The sequence below is a fragment of the Heloderma suspectum genome, chromosome 4 (genome assembly GCF_057233095.1).
Source record: "Heloderma suspectum isolate Gila_16-S chromosome 4, 16-S_ref, whole genome shotgun sequence".
In the NCBI taxonomy this organism is placed as follows: domain Eukaryota; kingdom Metazoa; phylum Chordata; class Lepidosauria; order Squamata; family Helodermatidae; genus Heloderma; species Heloderma suspectum.
This window is the reverse complement of record NC_139461.1, coordinates 238,149,609-238,169,350: the sequence shown is the minus strand read 5'-3', so window position 1 is coordinate 238,169,350 and position 19,742 is coordinate 238,149,609. Positions and strand designations below refer to the sequence as shown.

Here is a 19,742-nt window from a genome sequence, read left to right as displayed (position 1 = left end):
CCCCTCCAGGCGGTCCAGGAGGATACCGTGGTGAACGGTATCAAAAGCCGCTGAGAGGTCAAGGAGAACAAGGAAGGAGCATTCACCCCTATCCAGAGCCCTCCTCATATCATCTACCAAGGCGACCAAGGCCGTTTCTGCCCCATGCCCAAGCCTGAAGCCCGACTGAAATGGGTCTAGATAATCCATGTTAAGTGTGCCTTGTAACAAGATGCTAGTGAATTAGATGTCTTGTCTCCTGTGGTTCCCAACTTCCTAGGAGGGACGCCATACTGTGGCATGACATGTGCCGAGCTCTATGAAAAGCTGCCCCAAGGATACCGCATGGAGAAGCCCCTCAACTGCGATGATGAAGTGTAAGTGGAAGCCCTATCCTCCCCCATAACACACACACACATGTACATCTTGAAGATCCAGTTGTCTCCCATTGCTGGTAACTGGCAGACTGAGCCTCAGCTTTCCTCCACATTCCTGGCTCCTCACACTGCTAGAAGAGCAGAAGAGAGATGCACAGTAGACCAGCCTCCCAGGATCTCCAGCGTCCCCCCTTCCCTCCTGTCTTGTTTTGCTCTGAGTCCTGACTTCCTCCTGCAGGTATGAGCTAATGCGGCAGTGCTGGCGGGACCGGCCATATGAACGTCCACCCTTTGCTCAGATCTCAGTGCAGCTCATCCGAATGCTGGAAGCTAGGAAGGTATCGCTATCGGGGGAAGTCCCTACTGTGCTATGAACACACATATGCAGCCACTTCACTTGGAACCTATGGGCTTTAGAGGGTTTGCAGCAGGGGTGTTGAACCTCAGGTTGGTGGGCCAGATGTGGTCTGCTTGGTGTCCCAGTCTGGCCCTCTCAGGTTTCCTGGATGGCCATGTCCCCAGGCCCCACCCCCTTTCCCTGGCTGCTGACTGTTTGGTGGTTTCCTTGCTTTTGCGAGGTTTTCTCTCATTCAAAAAGGTTATTGAAATGCCTCTCTGGCAGTTACTGGCAGTAAGAGATCTAAGCCAAAATATGCTGGTATTTTTGGCCCCTCTCCTTTTGCTTTTGGCCTTATCCACTTTTGCCTTGAGACCTGCCCACCACTGGAATGCAGCCCCCGAGAGCTTCTCCAAAGTTAAATGTAGCTCTTGGGCTGAAAGAGCTTTGACACCCCCAGCTTATAGCCAGATGAAACAGCCCAGTGTCACCACTAGGATACCCACGCAGTCTTATCATGCCATTCAGCTGAGAAGGACACAATGCTGGTTGGAGGGTCTCAGCTTCCCTCAGGAAGGCAGGATGCCAGTGGTCCTTAGAGATTACAAGGAGCTGGGCTCGATATCAGGCAGTTCTCCCCAGACACTGGAATGGAGCTTGCTCTAAGAGTGATCTCAGCATAAAGTTAAAACATGTGCTGTTACCTTGTCTTTTCTTGTCAGAATGTGGAGGGTAATGTACTCACAAAAGAGTGGGGGAGGAAGGGAGCTGACTGTTGAGTAGGCCTCCAGCTTGACTCTTCTTTAGGGATGGGCGAACGAGTGGTGTCTGAGTTTGCCAGGATTCTCTGAACATAGTCTCACCAGTTGTCTTGTGCCTGATTCCTCTTCATGTTTGCGATTGCTGCTCACTCTGCACGAATGGGAAAATTGTGCAAATCAAGCACGGGTCAAACATGAAATGTGTGTGAATTGCCCCAAAGTTGCATAAATTTTCTAATTTGCGCAACTTTTCTCCATAGACTAAAGTGGAGCTGATTCAGTCTACAGGGGAAATGTATGCAAATTAGGAAATTTGCACAAAACTGAACTGGGAAAGTTGAGCAAATTGACCATGAGCACATGTCCAGCAATTTGCAAATATTTTTGGCAGACACATGCTTGCAATTGTGTTGAGGGCTTTGAACAGGGCATGCTCACATGTTTTATGAACAAAAACAAAGCTCTCATACATCCCTACTCTTTTTCTCCCTTGACAGGCCTATGTGAACATGGCTTTGTTTGAGAATTTCACCTATGCAGGGATTGATGCCACGGCTGAGGAAGCATGAAGGACCTGAGCACAGACCCCTTCCACATCTGGGCACAAATAGGACAGCTGTGGATTAGGAGCTTCCTGTACATATGCCTCATGGCCATGCCTCCATGTTGTCACTCAGACTGTGCTGGGCTCTGCATGAACCCAGCCCTCATGCCAACTTCTTCTTCCCTGACCACATGGACAGCACACTTCATGAATAATCCAAGGCTCTGTCATTACTAAAAGGAGACACAGAGTTCACAGAAGTGGCGCTCAGCTATAAACTGTGCCACAGGCTCACCTGTGTCATGTACTCCTGCTCAGTAGCACTGTAGAGCCCATCCTGCCACTTCCACACACTGACTACACAGTGCAGGGACAGCTTGAAGCTGCCTTCCAGTCTGCCTCCAAGATGGACAACATGGGACAGGTACATGAATGGAAGAAATTGCAGGTGGAACAGCCCTTAAGCACTTAGAGTACAGCAAAGTGCCTAATGGTCTTGGCATGAAGAGAGAAGCAATGCATGATGAAATCAAGGGAACAGGAGAATCTCATCCTACACATGCATGCTTATGATGTAGCCCTGCCCCCCTGCCCCACAGGAAGGCTCAGGGCAGATCTTAGCCTGAGGTGACCTGCTGTTCCCATAGTGGCAGCCTGTAGAAAGCAAGGGAAAAAGGGCTACAGGCTCCCTTTCACTCCCTCCTCCATGGTTCATTTCTGTGGGAGAAGGAAGGAATGTGGAGAGGGTAGCAATTCACAGAGCCCACTTGCTGGGCAGAGGGTAGTATGTGTCCACACTGACCCTTGTCATGGGATCTGCTGCTGTTAGCAGGACAGACCTATGCTGTTTACACTGCATCTCATGTCCTTTCTCAACTATACCCCCCCTTCCAGGTTCTTTTTCACAACCTGTTGTTTCTCTTTAAAGGGCAGGACTGCACAAACTTGTCAAGTGAGACCCCATAACAGTCTGAGCTGTAACTCCCTGTTGAATGTTCTGACTGAGGAGTGAATTCTCCTCCATTTCCCTGTCTTCCCTTTCTCCGCAGCTTTCTCCTGTCCTGCTGCTTATCCAGCCAGCTATTATGTGTGCTGAAGCCTGTTTAAAAAACTGGGGGAGGATATTGACACCAAAAAGCATTACACTGGAGTAGATAGATGTTTGGCCTAATCCAGCAGTGTGCTTCTTATGCTCTTATGTGCACTAGAACATTCAAACTGCATGATACATGACAGGAGGGACCATAGCTCGGTGGTAGAGCACCTGCTTTGCATGCAGAACATCCCAGGTTCAATCCCTGACATCTCTGGCTAAACGAAAACAGGTATCAGGTGATGGGAAAGGCTTCTGACCCCTGAAGAGCTGCTGCCAGCCACTGCAGGCAGGACTGGGCCAGATGGACAAATAATCTTAGTAAACCTCCATTTCCTGCTTATATAGGAATGCTTTACCAAGCAGGTGCTTTTGCACAAATATCATGAGGTTTTTTTTCACCAGGCAGAACAGTGTGGGTAGGGATTGCCCTTGAAGGCAGACCCAAACATGCCCACAAATGGTCTGGTACAGTCCACGTGTCATTGTGAGACCAGTGGTTGCCTGTGGATAGCAAGCCTCTGATCATTCCAGGGTGAGAATGGCTGATGAAACAGAAAGGCAGAAATGAAAAGGGATGCTTTGGACACCACCTGGAAAGCTGGGGAGGGAAATGTGTGGAAGTGGGAAGGCCAAGGAAGGAAGTGATGCAAAGACGCTGTCACAATTTCTCCCTTGTGAGTTCTTGCTCTGTTGCAGCATGATTTCGCTAGGAGGTGAGACCACCCCATAGGACACACCCCATGGAACACAAAGGCTACTACAGAGAGATGCAAAATGGACAGTATATGTCTGTATATGCTTCTGGCAATTTTATGCTGCCTCTGCGTCAAATTTATACCTAATAAAGGTATACATTTTTTGTGTATAAAGGTTTTTGTGTAAAAACTGTAGTTGTGAAATGGGGTAAGACAGCAAAACTATTCAGAAGTTATAGCAATGCATGAACAGGGCTCAGGGCCAGCCCTCCCATGAGGCAGGATGAATCCTCCACCTCAGGCAATGGATCTGGAAGGGCAGTGGCTTGCACACTCCACCACCACTGAGAAGGCCATCCATCCACCCTCCACCGCTGCCACCACCAAATGCCACAGCAGAAAACTGGTCAGTGCTCTCTGGAGCAGCAGGCCAATGCCTTGTTCTGAGGAGTCCACAGCTGGATTGCAGCTGATGCAGCTCTTAGGAGGAGCTGCCTGGCCTCCAGCCTGATGCCTCATTCTGAGGACCCTTCAGAGGGAGGCATCAGGCAGATGAGTGGACTCCTTGTGGTGCCCCACCAGCCACTTTTCTGCTGCAGCAAATGGAAGAGTGACCAGCATGGCTCTTCAGAGAGCCTGCCAAGCCTAAACGCTTCTCTCTGAGGGCTCTATCCTCAGAACAAGGCATTATGGGCAAGGTGGTCCTGGAGACTGCCTATGACACCATAGTACAAGCAGTCACCAGAGTCACCACAATGTCTCACTCCAAGGAAGGAACCCTCAGAGCGAGGCATTGAGAGGTGGGAGTGGCCAGCAGAGAGGGAGCTGTGATGCATGATGTCAGTGTAGGGGGAGAGAGACAGTGGGGCATGGGGAGAGCGGGTAATGGCAGCACATCCTGCCTCACGGAGCAGGATGCCTCGCATTGGCCTTGGCAGGGCTGTGCCATGCTCCCAACATCACATATGCTGCCCAGTCCTGCCCTGTGGCACCCATGCATACAGCACAAATGTCTGAGGGAATGGAGCTCTACACACACAGGCTCTGTCCCTGCCGGTGTTCATGAGGTATGCACAGATGCCAAGGGGGAGGCCTAGTTGGCACATACGGTGTGAGGAGCACGGCTTCTGAGCACAGCCCCATTCCCTACTCATGTGTTGCTCCAAGTGGGAGCTATATCTTCTGAATAGAGCTATTCTTTCAGCTATTCTCTGTGTTGTAATAGAGTTTCAGAGGTATTCTGTAGTGTCCATCCTCTTCTGAAGGAAACCCAAAGTGTTTATTTTTGGATGTAACACAACTGAGGCCCAGAGCTGCTAACCACAACTCCAACACACATCTTAACAACCCTAAGGGGCTGCTTCTCCCCACACTGCCCTAGGAGGCAGATGGCCCCTTCCTCCAAATATTCTTTCCCACAGCCTAGATAGGCTGGCTCTATGAGACAGAGAATTTTGTGTGGGTCTTTGCCCTGTAGGGAACCCTGGGCATTGCTGGTTGTTTTAGTGGGAATAGGAAGGGAGAAGAGAGGATCCATCTTATTATTATTTAATATGTATTTAGCTCAAACAATTTGACAGGGTGGTACAAGGAAACAGACGTAGGGCTATTCTCTCCCCATACCATCTACATACTCTGCATCTATAATCTACAAGTATTGCTAGGGTGGCTACATATGTATAGCCAAAAAGGAGAAAATGTATCGCCCCCCACAAAAAAGGAAATGGATTTGCATAAAATTTCCACATGCTAATCAATATATACATGCACATTTAGAAATAACTCTCTGTGTGTGTGTGTGTGTGTGTGTATGTATATATATATGTATGTATGTGTGTGTGTGTATGTGTGTGTGTGTGTGTGTATATATATATATATATATATATATATATAAATAAATATAAATAAATAAATAAAAATAAAAATACAACAATCTCACCATAGCTGGGAAGACTGTGACCAAATGACTTGTGTGCTCACTCAGTCTGCTGCCCAGGTGCTAAGTACTGATGGGCAATTTCAAGGCCCCAGCTCTCCCTTCTTATTATGGTAATCTTTAAGCTGAACTTGGTCAAGAGAGTCCTTCAGACAGAGGACTGTCCTCTGTAAAGTAGGACACATGGTCTCCTAAGTGTTGCCAATCTAACTGGCAAAAGTATAGATCCCTGGACCTTTCCCACTTAGTAAAAGCCTTGCCTCTGCCACAACCCTGCAGCCCCAGGTTCTGGCTCCAGTTTCCTGAGAGGCCCCATGAGGGCCACTATCCATCTGCAGCTGGCACACAGAGTGAGTAAAGCCATGCCACCATTTCACTCCAGCCTCTAAGGTAAGGTCGTTACTCTTTCTTTGCAACGTATCTTAGGCTGGCTGCCCTGTGCATGGCTTGTTTCTTTCCAATTCAGACTGACAAAGATTGTGTCTTCCTGATTAGGCCATTTCTGGCCTGGCGAACGCACAGCCATAGTTATCAAATTCGTCCCCAGGGGACTAGTGCTGGCAAGAGCTTTCTGCTCATGGCATCCAGTTATAAAGTGAGGGAGGGAGGTCTACTGAACCAGTGAGAACTGAGGCAGCAGAACCAATATTCCTTGCAGGGATCAGGGCTGGCCCAAGACATTTTCCTGCCTGAGGCGAAGAACAAGATGGCACCCCCTCCCATTCCATATTCAAAAGCCTTTCTTCAAGACTGAATATCTTTCTTCAACACCAACAATGGGACACCACACCTGAAGGCAACAGACTAGCTTAGGGGGCATAGGGAAGGCCACGTGGAACACACTTCTCTCCTCAAACACCTTGCTGCCACCTCTCAGCATTTGCCACCTGAGGCAACTGCCTCACTTTGACTAATGGTAGGGCTGCACAAATCAGGAATCCTGCATATATTGCAGGGAAGTGAGAGTCTCTTTGACAAGAAATTAAAATCTTTTCAACAGCGCATGCCATGACACTAGGATGTGGTACACATGGCAACAGCTTTCCCCAGTCATATCCTGGGGATAAACTGCTACAAACACTCCCTGACTGCTCCCCTGAGGGAACATCCATGTGTTTACCCAAGGTTTCAACCTGCGGGTGGGGAAGCCACAAGAAAAGAGGGGTTGAAGTAGAAAAATGGCAGCTGTTGGAGGTCTAAGCACCTTCTTTCCTGCTCCTTTCCTCAAAAATGTTCCCTCCCAAAGCTTGTTTTCTTTAAATGTATATATTTTGGGACTCCATAATATGTGTTTGCATATAACAAATAGTAGTCCCTTGTGTATCGCTTTAAGAATCCCTTTTAATTTATTGAATATATTTCTCTCATGTACACGCACACACAGAGAGCTTTTGAAAAGATGCTTTCTTCACTTCAAATGAAACTATGGTCAAAATGTTTACCATTTGGCAGGGCCACTGGGGCCCAGATAGCTGCCCTCTGCAAACCAGACCTGATCCAGCACGTGGAGTCTCAAGTGGCCCATCTCTGCTCTGCAGTTTGCTCCCTTGGATTCACTGTCCCTTCCTGATCCAGTGGCAGGAGTGATGAAAACACCACTGAGCGTCTCTATGGTGCAGGCACATTTTCCCCTTGGGCGCTCTTCGTTGTTACAAAAGAATTGCCACACACTTCCTCATACCTGGGAAACTGGAGTAAAAAGTGCCTCTGCGTCTCTTTTCCTCTGCCTCCGCACTATTTACAGAGTTGGCCCTCCTAAGTTTGACTTCTAGTTGGTTATCTTTCACTCTGAACTCGGTGAGAGTCTGTTTGCCTTTCTTTGGTCTCCACCTTAGCACTAGTTGTCCTGGCAGCCTTCCCTATAGCAACAGGTGGACTTTACTCGGAGCTGAGGACATGCGGTGTGACCCTCTCATCGAGTGTGTACCTTATACATTTTACTTTAGCCAGGAAGAGCAAACAGCTCCCCTAGCCTGGCCCTCTGCCAAAAAGCCTCTGAAGCAGCCTTAGCAACCCGTTCCTTGGGTTATCTGTTGCAGTGGGATGAATAAAGGATGATCCTCCTCAGCCCCCATCCACCTCCTGTAGATTTGCCTGGGATCTCATCCTCTCCAGATGCTCCAGTACTGACTCCTGGTTTTTGAGGGCCCATGGGATCAATGCATCCCCTCCCTCAGTGAATCTACCCTTTCACTGCCATTGCCACCAGCTGCTATTGCTCCTCATCCTTTTTTTCATCGCTGCCACTTGCTTGCTTGACAGGCAGAGAGCCAGTGAGCAAGGAGGCAGTGGCATCTATTGCTTCTCTTTCTCACCACCACCATTGACTGGGCCAGAGTGAGAGGCAGGTGAACAAGCAGGTTGCAATGGTGAAGTGGAGAAGCAAGTCCAGGGGGCTCTTGTCAGTGGGGCCATGCTGGGCTGTGCCCAACCATGCCTACCCTTGATGCCAGCCCTGATCCCCACAGTTTGTGGATGTGAGTGCCAGTTAGCTCCTAGAACAGTTGCCTGGCCAGTCTCAAGGGACTCTGGTTCCAGCTTGTCCATGTGGCAAGTGCAAAAACATAACTGTCTCCACCTCACTCCCACACATAGGCGTGCATACAGGGTAGGCCGGGTATGCCCAGGCGCAGCCTAATGTCTCCACACGCATAAAAGTAGCATTGTGCTTTAATTTAATCGCATTATATGCTCTTTTAGTTTTACAGCATGGATTGTTGTACTATGCAATAAGTGTTGAAATGTGTAGGAACCTCACATTCCCTCGCAGCATGTGTCCCCACTACTATGGCACCGCATTACCATTGGTCCTCCCCTCCCCGACTACTATTCTAGACAATTCTTTTTCCTATATAAGTGGGTGCAAACAATTTTTGGTATTTTGTGTCCCTTTTTTAAGTTTGTATTTTTAAAGTGAAGTTTAGTTGTTATATTTAAAAAAAAAGTTTAGTTAAGTTTTAGTTTCTTTAGTTTGTTTGATGAATAAAAATTATGTCCTTTACAACTGAGTATTCAATAAATGTTTGCCTTTAAAAAAAAAATCCCTGGGTGCACATACTAATGAAATGTGCTGCACACACCTATGCCGCCACACTTGAATTCTCAGGCATGAGCATCCTATCTGCCTGGACAAAGAGATCCACATGTTAGGGAGTTAAGACAGCGCATCCCCCTTCTCCCACCCCCAAGTAGGGTTCCCAGCCATTCATAATGTTGATGGCCTGTTCCTATTTTGAGAGCAGCTCCTGTCAGCCCTCCACACCACCATGGGCAAGGGCAGGGGATGTTTGCTTCCTGCTCAAGGCCTTGCCCTCCAAGGCACCACCACAAGGGCAGGACATGCTGCCTATCTGATAGAAGCAGCCTCCAGGCAGGGCTGCCACTCTCACAGAGCATGGCGTGGTGGTTTGGGGCTGGGGAAGTGGTGTGGTAGGGGGCTTTTACCCAGGCTTCCTGAGCAGCTGGGCTGACACTTCCCAGATAAGTTTCCCTTGCAGAGGTCCAGCAACAAAGGCTCAGAGCGCTGGGGTTGGCTGCTGCCTTCACTGGCAGTGCCTAAAGCTGAGCATTCACTATCAGCGCCTGCAGCCCGAGTCCACTCCACGGGGCACCCACTGCCTGTCATTCTGTCAGCCAATGCTGTCAGCACCAGCTGTCCAGATGCACAAGACTCTGACCTGGGCCTGATCCTGGAGGCACCCTGCAGGAGGATGGCAGTCCATCGGTGCTTGGTGAGGCCATGTGCCTTGCTAGACCTGCTCCTGCTCACCCTCTTACCTATGCTCAGCTCTGTCCTTGTCACAGATGAAGGTAAGGTTACAAACTGCCACATTGCCCTTGGTCCGGGGGGGATAGCATGGATGAAGCCTGGCTTTTGCTGCCTTCTTGTGGCTCTGCAAATCTGCACTTGTGAATGTAGCACAGCCAGGTGGATGAACACCCTTGTGAAACAAGAGTGTCTGGCCAGAGGGAGACTGGGATGGGACTAGAGACTTCCCTTCACAACCAGCTTACTTGGAGTTGCCAAGTCCTGATCTAAAGTGCCCCTTGAGCATTTAACTGATCTGCTGTGGCATGCAGTTGTTCAGCAGGCATGACTTCTTATGGAGTTACAGTGGTGGAAGAAGCTGCACCTACCAAACTTCTCACTGCCCTGCCATTATTAAAAATACATGAGAACTCTTCAAGGCTTGACATTTGTAAGTGAATTATGGAGGGCTGTGGTAGTGGTCAGGAAAGCTGGTTATAAACAAAGGTGTACTACATTCCTCATGGATCAAGCTCCACCTTGGCTGTGGAAGTAAGGCTCAGAGAAAACTCTTCCATGTCCTGTGCCAGGATGGAGCCTAGACAATTACCCAAGACCAGAAGATGTAGTTATGACCACAAATTTGGATAGCTTTAAAAGCGGATTAGACAAATTCTCGGTGGAGAAAGCGATCAGTGGCTATATAGTCATTATGGCTGTATATTACCTCCTTTATCAGGGGCAGTATGCCTCTGTACACCAGTTGCTGAGGTACATGGACAGGAGAGTGATGTTGCAGTCATGTCCTGCTTGTGGATTTTCCACAGGCAGCTTGTTGGCCACTGTGTGAACAGAATGCTGGACTAGATGAAGCTTGGTCTGATCCAGCATGGCTTTTTTTATGTTCTTATGGCTCAGAGTTCCATGCCTCACTTGTAGCAAAAGTTCTCTGTGCTTTGTGCATAATTCAGGTGCCAACTGACAGGAGAGCAAGGAGTTCCGATATGTAGAAAGTCAGTATGGCTGGGCATAGATTACAAAAGCCTCCCCCCACCTGGGTGCTCCAGATGTGTTAGATTACAGTGCTCATCAACTATGGAGATTGTAGTTTGACACATCTGGAGGGCACCAAGTTGGAGAAGGCTGGGTTATGAAGACTCAACAAAATCCATATTAGGGCAATACCTTTATTAGGCCAACCCAAAAGTTGCAAAATAGTGTACAAGTTTTTGAATTCTCTAGAATTCTTAATCATACTAGATGGTAACTGTCTCACTTTTCTCTGCTTCTGTTTCCCACCTACGAAGGAACCTGTGTATTTCACCTAAGGATTGCAACAGATCTAGGCAACAGTCAGATGTTATATTTTAAAAGGGGGGGGGTCAACATTGTTTGTTTCTCCATCCCAGCAGCCCTAGGAACAGCTGTAGGCTTAGAAACCATCACACCACCATGCAGAGCCTAATTTGAATGTCTTCAAATGTCTCTGAAATTTCATTTTAAGATTGCATGGCTTAAAACTGCAAACTCCATTGCTTCAACATCAGACAGCTGTTTTTCTCCCCCCTCCCTTTGCTTTGTTGTTTACCCTCTATCCTGATTAAGAGTTCTGAAAAAGTCAAAAGCTTGCATGCTATTTTGTAACCTTGGGCTGGCCTAATAAGTGTATTGCCCTCATTTGGATTGGTGAGCTTCCATACTATGAGCATTTTCCCCAAAGAGGGACAAACAGGACCTGTCCAGAGTTGTGGTTTGATTGTCTTCATCCACTGTTCTTTCCTTCCATAGCATAGTGGCGAATCCTCCCCTATCCCAGAGGCTATCCCATAGCCTCCCTTTCCTCCTGTTAAATCCATGGAACAGCTCAGGGAAAAGTCACACAGATAAGTGATTTATGAAGACCTGGTCCAGAAATACCACAGCCAAGGAGTGCAGCTGGTCCATGCTCCCAGAACTGTAGTAAATTAATTCAGGTTCCTTTAGAAACATTCTCTGGCTTCCAGCCATGTGACTTGAGCATAATTAGAAGACTGATTAAGACTTCTATTTCTAAAAAGCTCAACTCCACAATAAACCATTGATCAGTGGACTATTCCATTTTTCCTAATAGGTATTATTAAGTTGGGAATATTGCAAGGGCAGAGATCAGAACTAGATTCCACCCCCCACCCCACCCCCTTGGCTTATTGTGAAACTCAATCTTAAATGACCATATGACATTTACCATGAGGAAGAATGGTCATAGATAAGATGTGACATTATTGTCTCATTGCATTTAACATCCAGATTCCACAGATCCCCTGAGTTTTGCAGTGGTACTTCCATTGGAACTACAATGGTACCTTGCATTTTTTTTGTTATGGACCAACACAGCAGCCTGAGTTTGTGGACTCTCCTAGGGCTATGGGGACTGTCATGATGAATGTGGAAGTGAGAGATCATGACTGTGAGAGATCGTCTTCAGTAGCACCTCCTTAGCAATACCACAGGGAAACTGTGATCTTCATCCCAAAGAAAAATCTGAGCAACTGTTGCTGTAAAAATGTGGGATAGGGCCATGAAATTGGAAGCTCATGGCTAGCGGATTATTCTGTTTGACAAGGGTCCATCCCCAGAGTACTTTGAGACTGTCTGGGTTATGAAACATGGTGTGTGTGTGAGTGTGCACACACATCTGCATGTGTGTCTCAGGATCACATTATTTACTGTTGCCATCAAAAGCAGATACAGCTTAGGATATAACTCTCTCTCTCTCTCTCTCTCTCTCTCACACACACACACACACACACACACACACAGAGCAATTTAACTAAGGATTTTAGTTTAGTACCTCCTAAGCCAATTTATTACCAGAAAGTCCCCTGCAAGTCCCTCCCATGACTAGTGCTATAACAAAGGGAAGATTTACATATGTATCTATCTACTTGCAAACTGGATATAGGTTTGTAGAGAGGCCTGTGTGCAACTTAGTATATCCATGTCTGTCTTGCACTTTGTGAGATACATGTCATGAAAGTGATCGAGGAGGGCAGTACGCTCCTATGAATAAAAGTTGCAAAATAGGAAGCAACCCCTACTGTTAAATGGATGACCACTGTCCATCTACAGTCAGTGCCAGAAATATTGGAACAAGGATAACAGTTTTGGCAGTTGGCCTCTGTACACCACCATATTGGAGTTGAAAGGAAACACACCCAGATGGGAGCAAAGTCAGGACTTTCAGCTGTAATTCAAGGGGATTGACATAAGTGGGGCACTAACCATTCAGGAAGGACAGCCAGTGGCATACACACACCCCATCGTTGGTGGCTCAGCTGCATGGCCAGGTGTGGCCTGTTTCCTGGGTATCCCATGATCAATCAAGCAGATAAAAGGCCTGGAGGTGGTTCTGAGTGTTACAGTTGCATTTGGTAGCTGTTCACTTAAACTCCCAACATGAGGTCCAAAGAGGTGTCCATGCGAGTGAAGGAGGCCATCATTAGGCTGAGGAAACAAAATAAACCCATAAGAGAGGTAGCAAAAACAGTGGGAGTGGCCAATACAACAGTTTGGAACATCCTGAAAAAGAAGGAATTAATTGGCAAGCTCAGCAACAGCAAAAGGCCTGGAAGACCACGGAAGACAACTAAAGTGGATGACTGCAGAATTCTGCTCATGGTGAAGAGGAACCATTTCACAACATCTAGCTAGCTCAAGAACACTCTTGCGGAGGTAGGCATGTCATTGTCAACATCTACAGTCAAAAGATGGCTTTATGAATGTAAATACAGAGGCTTCACAACAAGGTGCAAACCACTGGTAACGCTCAAGAACCGAAAGGCCAGATCAGCCTTTGCCAGCAAACACCTAAAAGAGCCTGCCCAGTTCTGGAATAAGAGTCTTTGGACTGATGAAACCAAGATTAATTTGTACCAGAATGATGGGAAGAGAAAAGTCTGGAGAAGGAAAGGAACAGCTCATGATCCAAAGCAGACCACATCATCTGTCAAACATGGTGGAGGCAGTGTTATGGCATGGGCATGTATGGCTGCCAATGGAACTGGGTCACTGGTGTTTACTGATGACCTGACTGCTGATCAAAGCAGCAGGATTAATTCTGAAGTGTATAGGGCTATACTTTCTGCTCAGATTCAGCCAAATGCTGCCAAACTGATAGGACGCCACTTCATATTGCAGATGGATAATGACCCAAAACATACAGCAAAAGCTACCCAAGAGTTTCTCCAGGCAGAGAAGTGGGATGTTCTTCAATGGCCATGTCAGTCACCCGATCTCAACCCAACAGAGCATGCTTTTCACTTACTGAAGACAAGACTGAAGGCAGAAAGACCCACAAACAAGCAGCAGCTGAAGGCAGCTGCAGTAAAGGCCTGGCAAAGCATCTCGAGGGAGGAAACTCAGCATTTGGTCATGTCCATGGGTTCCAGACTTCAGGCAGTCATTGACTGCAAAGGATTTTCATCCAGGTATTAAAGGTGATCCTTAAGTCTGAAATGATGTTGGTTTGTTCCATTACTTATGAGCCAGCAACGATGGGGGTGTGTGTATGCCACTGGCTGTCCTTCCTGAATTGTTAGTGCCCCACTTTTGTCAAACCCCTTGAATTACAGCTGAAAGTCCTGACTTCGCTCCCATCTGGGTGTGTTTCCTTTCAACTTCAATGTGGTGGTGTACAGAGGCCAACTGCCAAAACAGTTATCCTTGTTCCAATATTTCTGGCCCTGACTGTACGTAGGGCGTCATCAGCTTACAGGCATTGCAGGCTCCTCTTGGAAATGTGCACTGTTGTGTTAGAATACCCTCACTTGTGCCAGTAGGTGTAATGCTGTCCCCTTGCCCAGCTGTGGTTTCTTGAGCAGGGGGAGGCAGAAAAACAGATGCTGCGTGGCCCATTCCATCCACTCCCCTTGTAATGCTGTCTCCTCTGCCACATTTTCCTACTGGTTATTATTTTTATTATTTATATAGCTCAGGGGTGGGCAACCTGTGTCCCTCCAAATGTTCTTGGACTACAACTCCCATAATCCCTCGCCACTGGCTATGATGGCTAGGGTTGATGGCAGTTATAGTCCAGCAGCATCCGGAGAGGCACAAGTTGCCCACCCCTAATATAGCCCAGGCAATGTACTTGAAGCTTTGTATAATAAGATAAGCAAAAACAACCACGGGAACAACAACAATGACGACAACAACAGGGTCCTGTCTTAAGAACCTTGCAGTCTAAATTTCAACAGATTTAAAGACAGTCGAGGGATGGAAGCTACACAGAAGCAAGAGTAACATGAAAAATGAGTGCTAATGTCGTTATACTATTTAGACTTGGGTGCTTCCAGATTAGGCTTTTATTATGCCATCGACATATCTCGTTCTCAGAATGTCATGGCAGGTCCAGATGATGACATCTTCTTCTAGTAAACTGCCTGTGTTTTCCCACTGCTTCTTCCAACCTTTTTTATTTCCACAAAAGAACTGTTAAGGAGGAAAAGTCAGAGTACAGTGCCTTTTGGTTGGTAGTACTAGGAGCCCTCTGTCTGGAAGTGCCCTTCATTTCAGTATCTGGGTGGGGATTATGATAACTTTGCTTAGTCTTCCCAACCCATAATGTTCTGTCTGAGATCAGAATAAGAATGTAATGAAGCCCTGACTTTAAAAAGAAAGAAAGACAAACAGGTTTGAGAGGCTACAATTTTGAGCAGAGAAGTGGTGGCAGTTGGGTCCTTAACTCTTTTCCTACCAGCTGTTTCTCCATTCAGAATCACTCTGCACCTTCTTCCCTTTTTCAGTGGGTTTCCAGATGCACTATTTACCCTTATAAGAGACATCTGGAACCTTGGAAATGGAAAGCACCAGGGAAGGATTCTGAATAAGAAAATGGGCCAGTGTGGGAAAATAATTAAGCAACTACCTTGCCTGTCACAATCACAGACTCCTGAGGCTTTTTATTAAAAAAGAAAGTGAAGTGATGGTTTTGTTGGCATGTAATGGGCAGCATTCCCCTACCCTTTATCTTACTTCCTCCCATTCTCATTAGGAGCTCTATCTCCCTGGGACAAGAAGTTTTCCCTCCCTGCTACAGAAGCTTGCCACAAAACCACATGGGTATTTTGGGGTGCTTATTTGTGAAAAAATACCCTCCTACTTCCTAGGGACAGAGACAATGGAGGAGGGGCTAATAACTGGCTCCCCCCTTACCTAATTGTCTCCCAACCCATCCACATAATTGCTTACCCAATATGCAGTGGGGGCTGGTGGCTCTGATTTTGGTGGGTCTATGAATCCATTCTGGGTTTCAGTCAGCACCAGCCAGAACTCTAACGGATCTATCTAAAATGCTGAGCCCTATCCCCAAAATAGGTTCGGCACCTGCTTTAGAGTTCTGGCTGCTGCTGAACGAAACCCAGAATGGATTCACTGTCAATATGGTTGCTCACACCAGAAGTAAAGAGAGCAATGACACTTTAGGGGCAATTCTGTTTGCATATATGGTTTATGAACATCAGTATACATCAAAGGTGGGCATCTTTGGAGGGTTTGGAAGCCAATTTCCACATCAGCACCCCATTGTTGAAATCACAGCTGCCAAATTGCTGCCAAATTTCAGCAGCAATTCAGTGGCGAGAAAAAAGCTGCTCTTGAAGCCTGCATTTAAACTAATTTTTTTTTCTTGCCACTCCCTTGTCATGCAGGAATAACAATTTGCGAAGAGCAGTGACCGCAAAAAGGATGAGGGGTGCATGTAGCCCACGGGCCACGTGTTACCTACCCCTGAGATACATAGATGCACATGTGGCATACAGAAATTAAAATACATTGTAGAGCAAGAAGGTACTGCTGGAAAAACTAATTTTTTTCAAACACAACTTGAAAGAAAGCACAGACCATCTCACTGCTGTCACAGACCAAAGCAAATAGCAGAAAAGAAATGGCTGTATATACTGTACAATGTGCACTACCACCCATACTCATGGTTCTATCACAACACTTCCAATTCTCTTTAAAAGAGAACATCATCTCTAAGAGAATAACATCTCTATAGAAAGATGTTGAATGTTAATGGTCAAAATGGCCAGAATATTGAGCCTAGGCATGGATGCTGGAAGCCCCAGCCACATGTTTGCAGGGTGGCTCCAAGCCAGTCATTGGGCATTTCTACATGAGGCTTTTATTTCTCACCTCTACCTGGGCTTCTGCTTCCGAATTTTTGCGGGATTAAGCTTGGCTCCTTTACACATGCTTTTTTCTGGGGGTTTCTTTCTCTGCCTTTCTCTGTGTTTCATTATACAGCCACTAGATGGTGCTGTGGTATAGCGGAATTGCACAATTACACAGACAGTTTAATGGCACCATTCAGGATATACCAGACTTTCTCCATTAAGGCAAAAAAACACAATAATGGTCACAAACCTGGGAAAGGCACTGGAGAATGATAATGTCCTATAAAAGACCTGCAAACTACTGTGAGTGAGCAATCTCAAACACACAATAAAAGCTTTGTGAATAAAGTCCCATAATCTTTAGTTATGGTACCCCAAACATCCAATTTGGCTCTAAAGCATGAGACTAGGAGGAATTCACATGAGGGCACACTTTGAATAACCACAGTCAGCTCCCATAATTTGTTTGTTTATTTGTGTATGTATTTACTTATTAACAGCATTTATGCCCTGCCCTTTAGCCAGAAAGGCTCCCAGAATGGCTTATAAAAATAAGTAGCATGACAGTCCCTGCCCTCAGGCTTACAATCTAAATTTAAGAGTTCACACACACTGAATACGGGTGAGAAAGAGAAATTTTATGTAATTATAAATTACATTAAAATTATGATATAATTTTGGGGATTAGGGAGCAAAGTTTGAAACCTCATCACTTCTCTTCTTATAAATTAACCAGCTTTCTTTGCTCTCTTCATGAAGTTACTTGTTATCTGGAGTCATCCACCCCAGAAAAACTAGTTTATAACACACCTTCCTCTCACCCAAAGTAGACCTGCCAGGAATCCTATTATGTATTGATAAGGATATTTGAAATTATGCCCCTACTATCTGGTCCACCATGATTTTACTTAAGAGCATTTTGTGTTTCTACCAGGCACATTAATGCAAGCCAGATTTGTCCCATTAAAACAAGTAGTTATAACCATCAGAATAACCTATAACTCATTCATACAATTGCAGTTATCATATGACAGCATAATCATGTAAAGCCTCAATCACTTCTTGTCCACCTATCACTTTCTTATAGCCTTTCAATACACACTACATCAGTAGATTACAACAGAGGAATGGTTCACTGTCAGTACATGAATCATGGATCACCTGGTCATCTTCTAGAACCAAAGAACCAATTCACACAATCTCTTGAACAGGTAATTATCAATGGACAGCTATTATCTGTGCTGGCTCCAGGTTTTTGAAGGCCCTTGGTCAAGACACCCTCAAAGGGCCTCCTTCCTCAGTGAGTCTATCTTCTCATCACCACTTTCCCCAGCTGCTCTTACTTTTCATCTTCTTTCTCATCGATACCACCACTGGTGTGCTTGACAGAGATCCAGTGAGCAAGTTAGCAGTGGCATCTGCTGCTTCTCCTTACCACCACCACCGTTGTCTGGGCCAGAGCAAAAGGAAGGTGAACAAGCAGGTTGTAATGGTGAAGAGGAGGACTCCTGGGGGGCTCTTATCAGTGGGCACCTGCTGGAGTGTGGGCCCGCAGCAGGAACTTGACCTTGCCTGCTCTTATGCCAGCCATGACTATTTCATTCACACAAGCTAATTGTCTCATGCCAGGTGCAGTTACCTGGTGATAAACATTATCATATAAATCAGCCCTAAATTCCCATGCCAGTCGAGACCATAGCAGGGGCTAAAGCACTCATCCTGCCCCCCCATGCCACAGACACCACCACCACCACACCAGTTATTTTTTAACATAAAAATCAGCTATGCAAAAGCAAACCATGGGACAAACGTTTCATCTAATTTGGCCTTTAATAGACTTCAAAAACTCTCTGCCAGCCCCTCCCAATTATTGTTTTGTTTTGTTAAATATTCCTTCTGAATTTGATGAGGTTAAGCTACATCATCATGCCATTTTAGGATGGTTCCAATTAAGGGTGAGGATTCAACCAAAAATTCATGAAATCGACCCTATAATTTGAGGGAAAATGGTTTTGTGAAATAACTCCTCCCCCACTTTTGCTTCTCCAAATTATTTTGCTGATCCTTTAGCATGTTTACTTAGGAGTAAGCTCCATTGAACTCAATGGGGCTTACTTCCGATTAGACATGCATAGGATTACACCCTTACCTCTGGTTCTCCCCTCTTGAGAGCCTTTGTAAAGGTATTTGTTTTTCTATATAGATTCAAGTGCTGTCCACTATAATGGCATGCCCCAGTGAGAGGCAAAAGAGGTGGCCATTTTTTATGGTGGCAGCCATTTTGAATTTCCCTCAAAATTCCTCAGAATAGGGCTTTGGGGCGGGGGGAATGGCAACCACTCTAAATCTCTCCCCCACAAAAGAATTTTGCCTGCACCCTGGAACAGAGTCGAAACAAAACAGCCAATTCTGAGGTGGATGAAACGGCTGAGCAATGGTTCCTAACAATTCAGTACAGGCCTAGTTCCAAAGTTATTGTTGTTCAGATAAGGAACAACAATATGTACAGTTAGCAAGCAAGGGGAAGAAAGAGCTGAAGATGTAAGATATAATATTCTGATGGTCAGATGCCAAGTTGGACATGGGCACAACTGGCAAAGGTGCTTGAAGCTGGTCCTTCAGCTGAATGTGTCAGACTTCCATCTGATTATTCTGATATGACAAAGGCTTGCACCTTCTTACTTCAGCCATTTTCTCCCCAGTTCCTCATATGTAACTTTAAGCCACAGGGCTTCAACGCACCAGGCCTTTTATCCCACAGCTTACTGGGGCTTCTGCTTCCGGATTCTTTGTGAGATTAAGATTGGCTCCTTACATGGGCTGTTTGTCTTTCTTGGCAAGTTCTATATGTTTCATTGTACAGCCACTAGATGGTGCTGCTGTTATAGCACCATTACAGAAGTACACCACAAGTAAAGCGCTTCATAAGCCCTTCCTAGATAAAAATTTGACTTTCCCTGCATTTTATAATGGCAGGATAAAAGTCATAAACCACAGGAGGGCCCCTGGAGGTTGTTGTGTAAAGGACGCACAAACTTCCCTGAGTAACGAATCTTGATTGCACGATATATGCCCCGTGTGGAGAAGCCCTCTATCATAGACAATTCATAAATAG

General features: G+C 46.1%; 2 protein-coding genes across 5 annotated transcripts in view; both read left to right on the top strand.

Moving 5' to 3' along the window:
• TIE1 (tyrosine kinase with immunoglobulin like and EGF like domains 1) overlaps window positions 1-3,973 on the top strand; it is a 44,956-nt gene extending 40,983 nt beyond the window's left edge. Inside the window, exons 21-23 of the mRNA XM_084848290.1 lie at window positions 260-356; window positions 595-694; window positions 1,952-3,973. Of these exons, the coding sequence (XP_084704416.1) occupies window positions 260-356; window positions 595-694; window positions 1,952-2,023 (269 nt within the window). The 3' untranslated portion in view covers window positions 2,024-3,973. The remainder of the gene's footprint in view (window positions 1-259; window positions 357-594; window positions 695-1,951) is intronic.
• A 5,231-nt stretch (window positions 3,974-9,204) lies between these two features.
• The window catches only part of MPL (MPL proto-oncogene, thrombopoietin receptor), a 32,379-nt gene continuing 21,841 nt past the window's right edge, over window positions 9,205-19,742 (top strand). For 3 of the 4 annotated variants that reach the window (XM_084852799.1, XM_084852800.1, XM_084852801.1), the window contains exon 1: window positions 9,249-9,535. In XM_084852799.1, the coding sequence (XP_084708925.1) occupies window positions 9,436-9,535 (100 nt within the window). In that variant the 5' untranslated portion in view covers window positions 9,249-9,435. Of the gene's footprint in view, window positions 9,536-19,742 lie in introns of all 4 variants that reach the window. The other variant, XM_084852802.1, reaches the window with a different exon arrangement.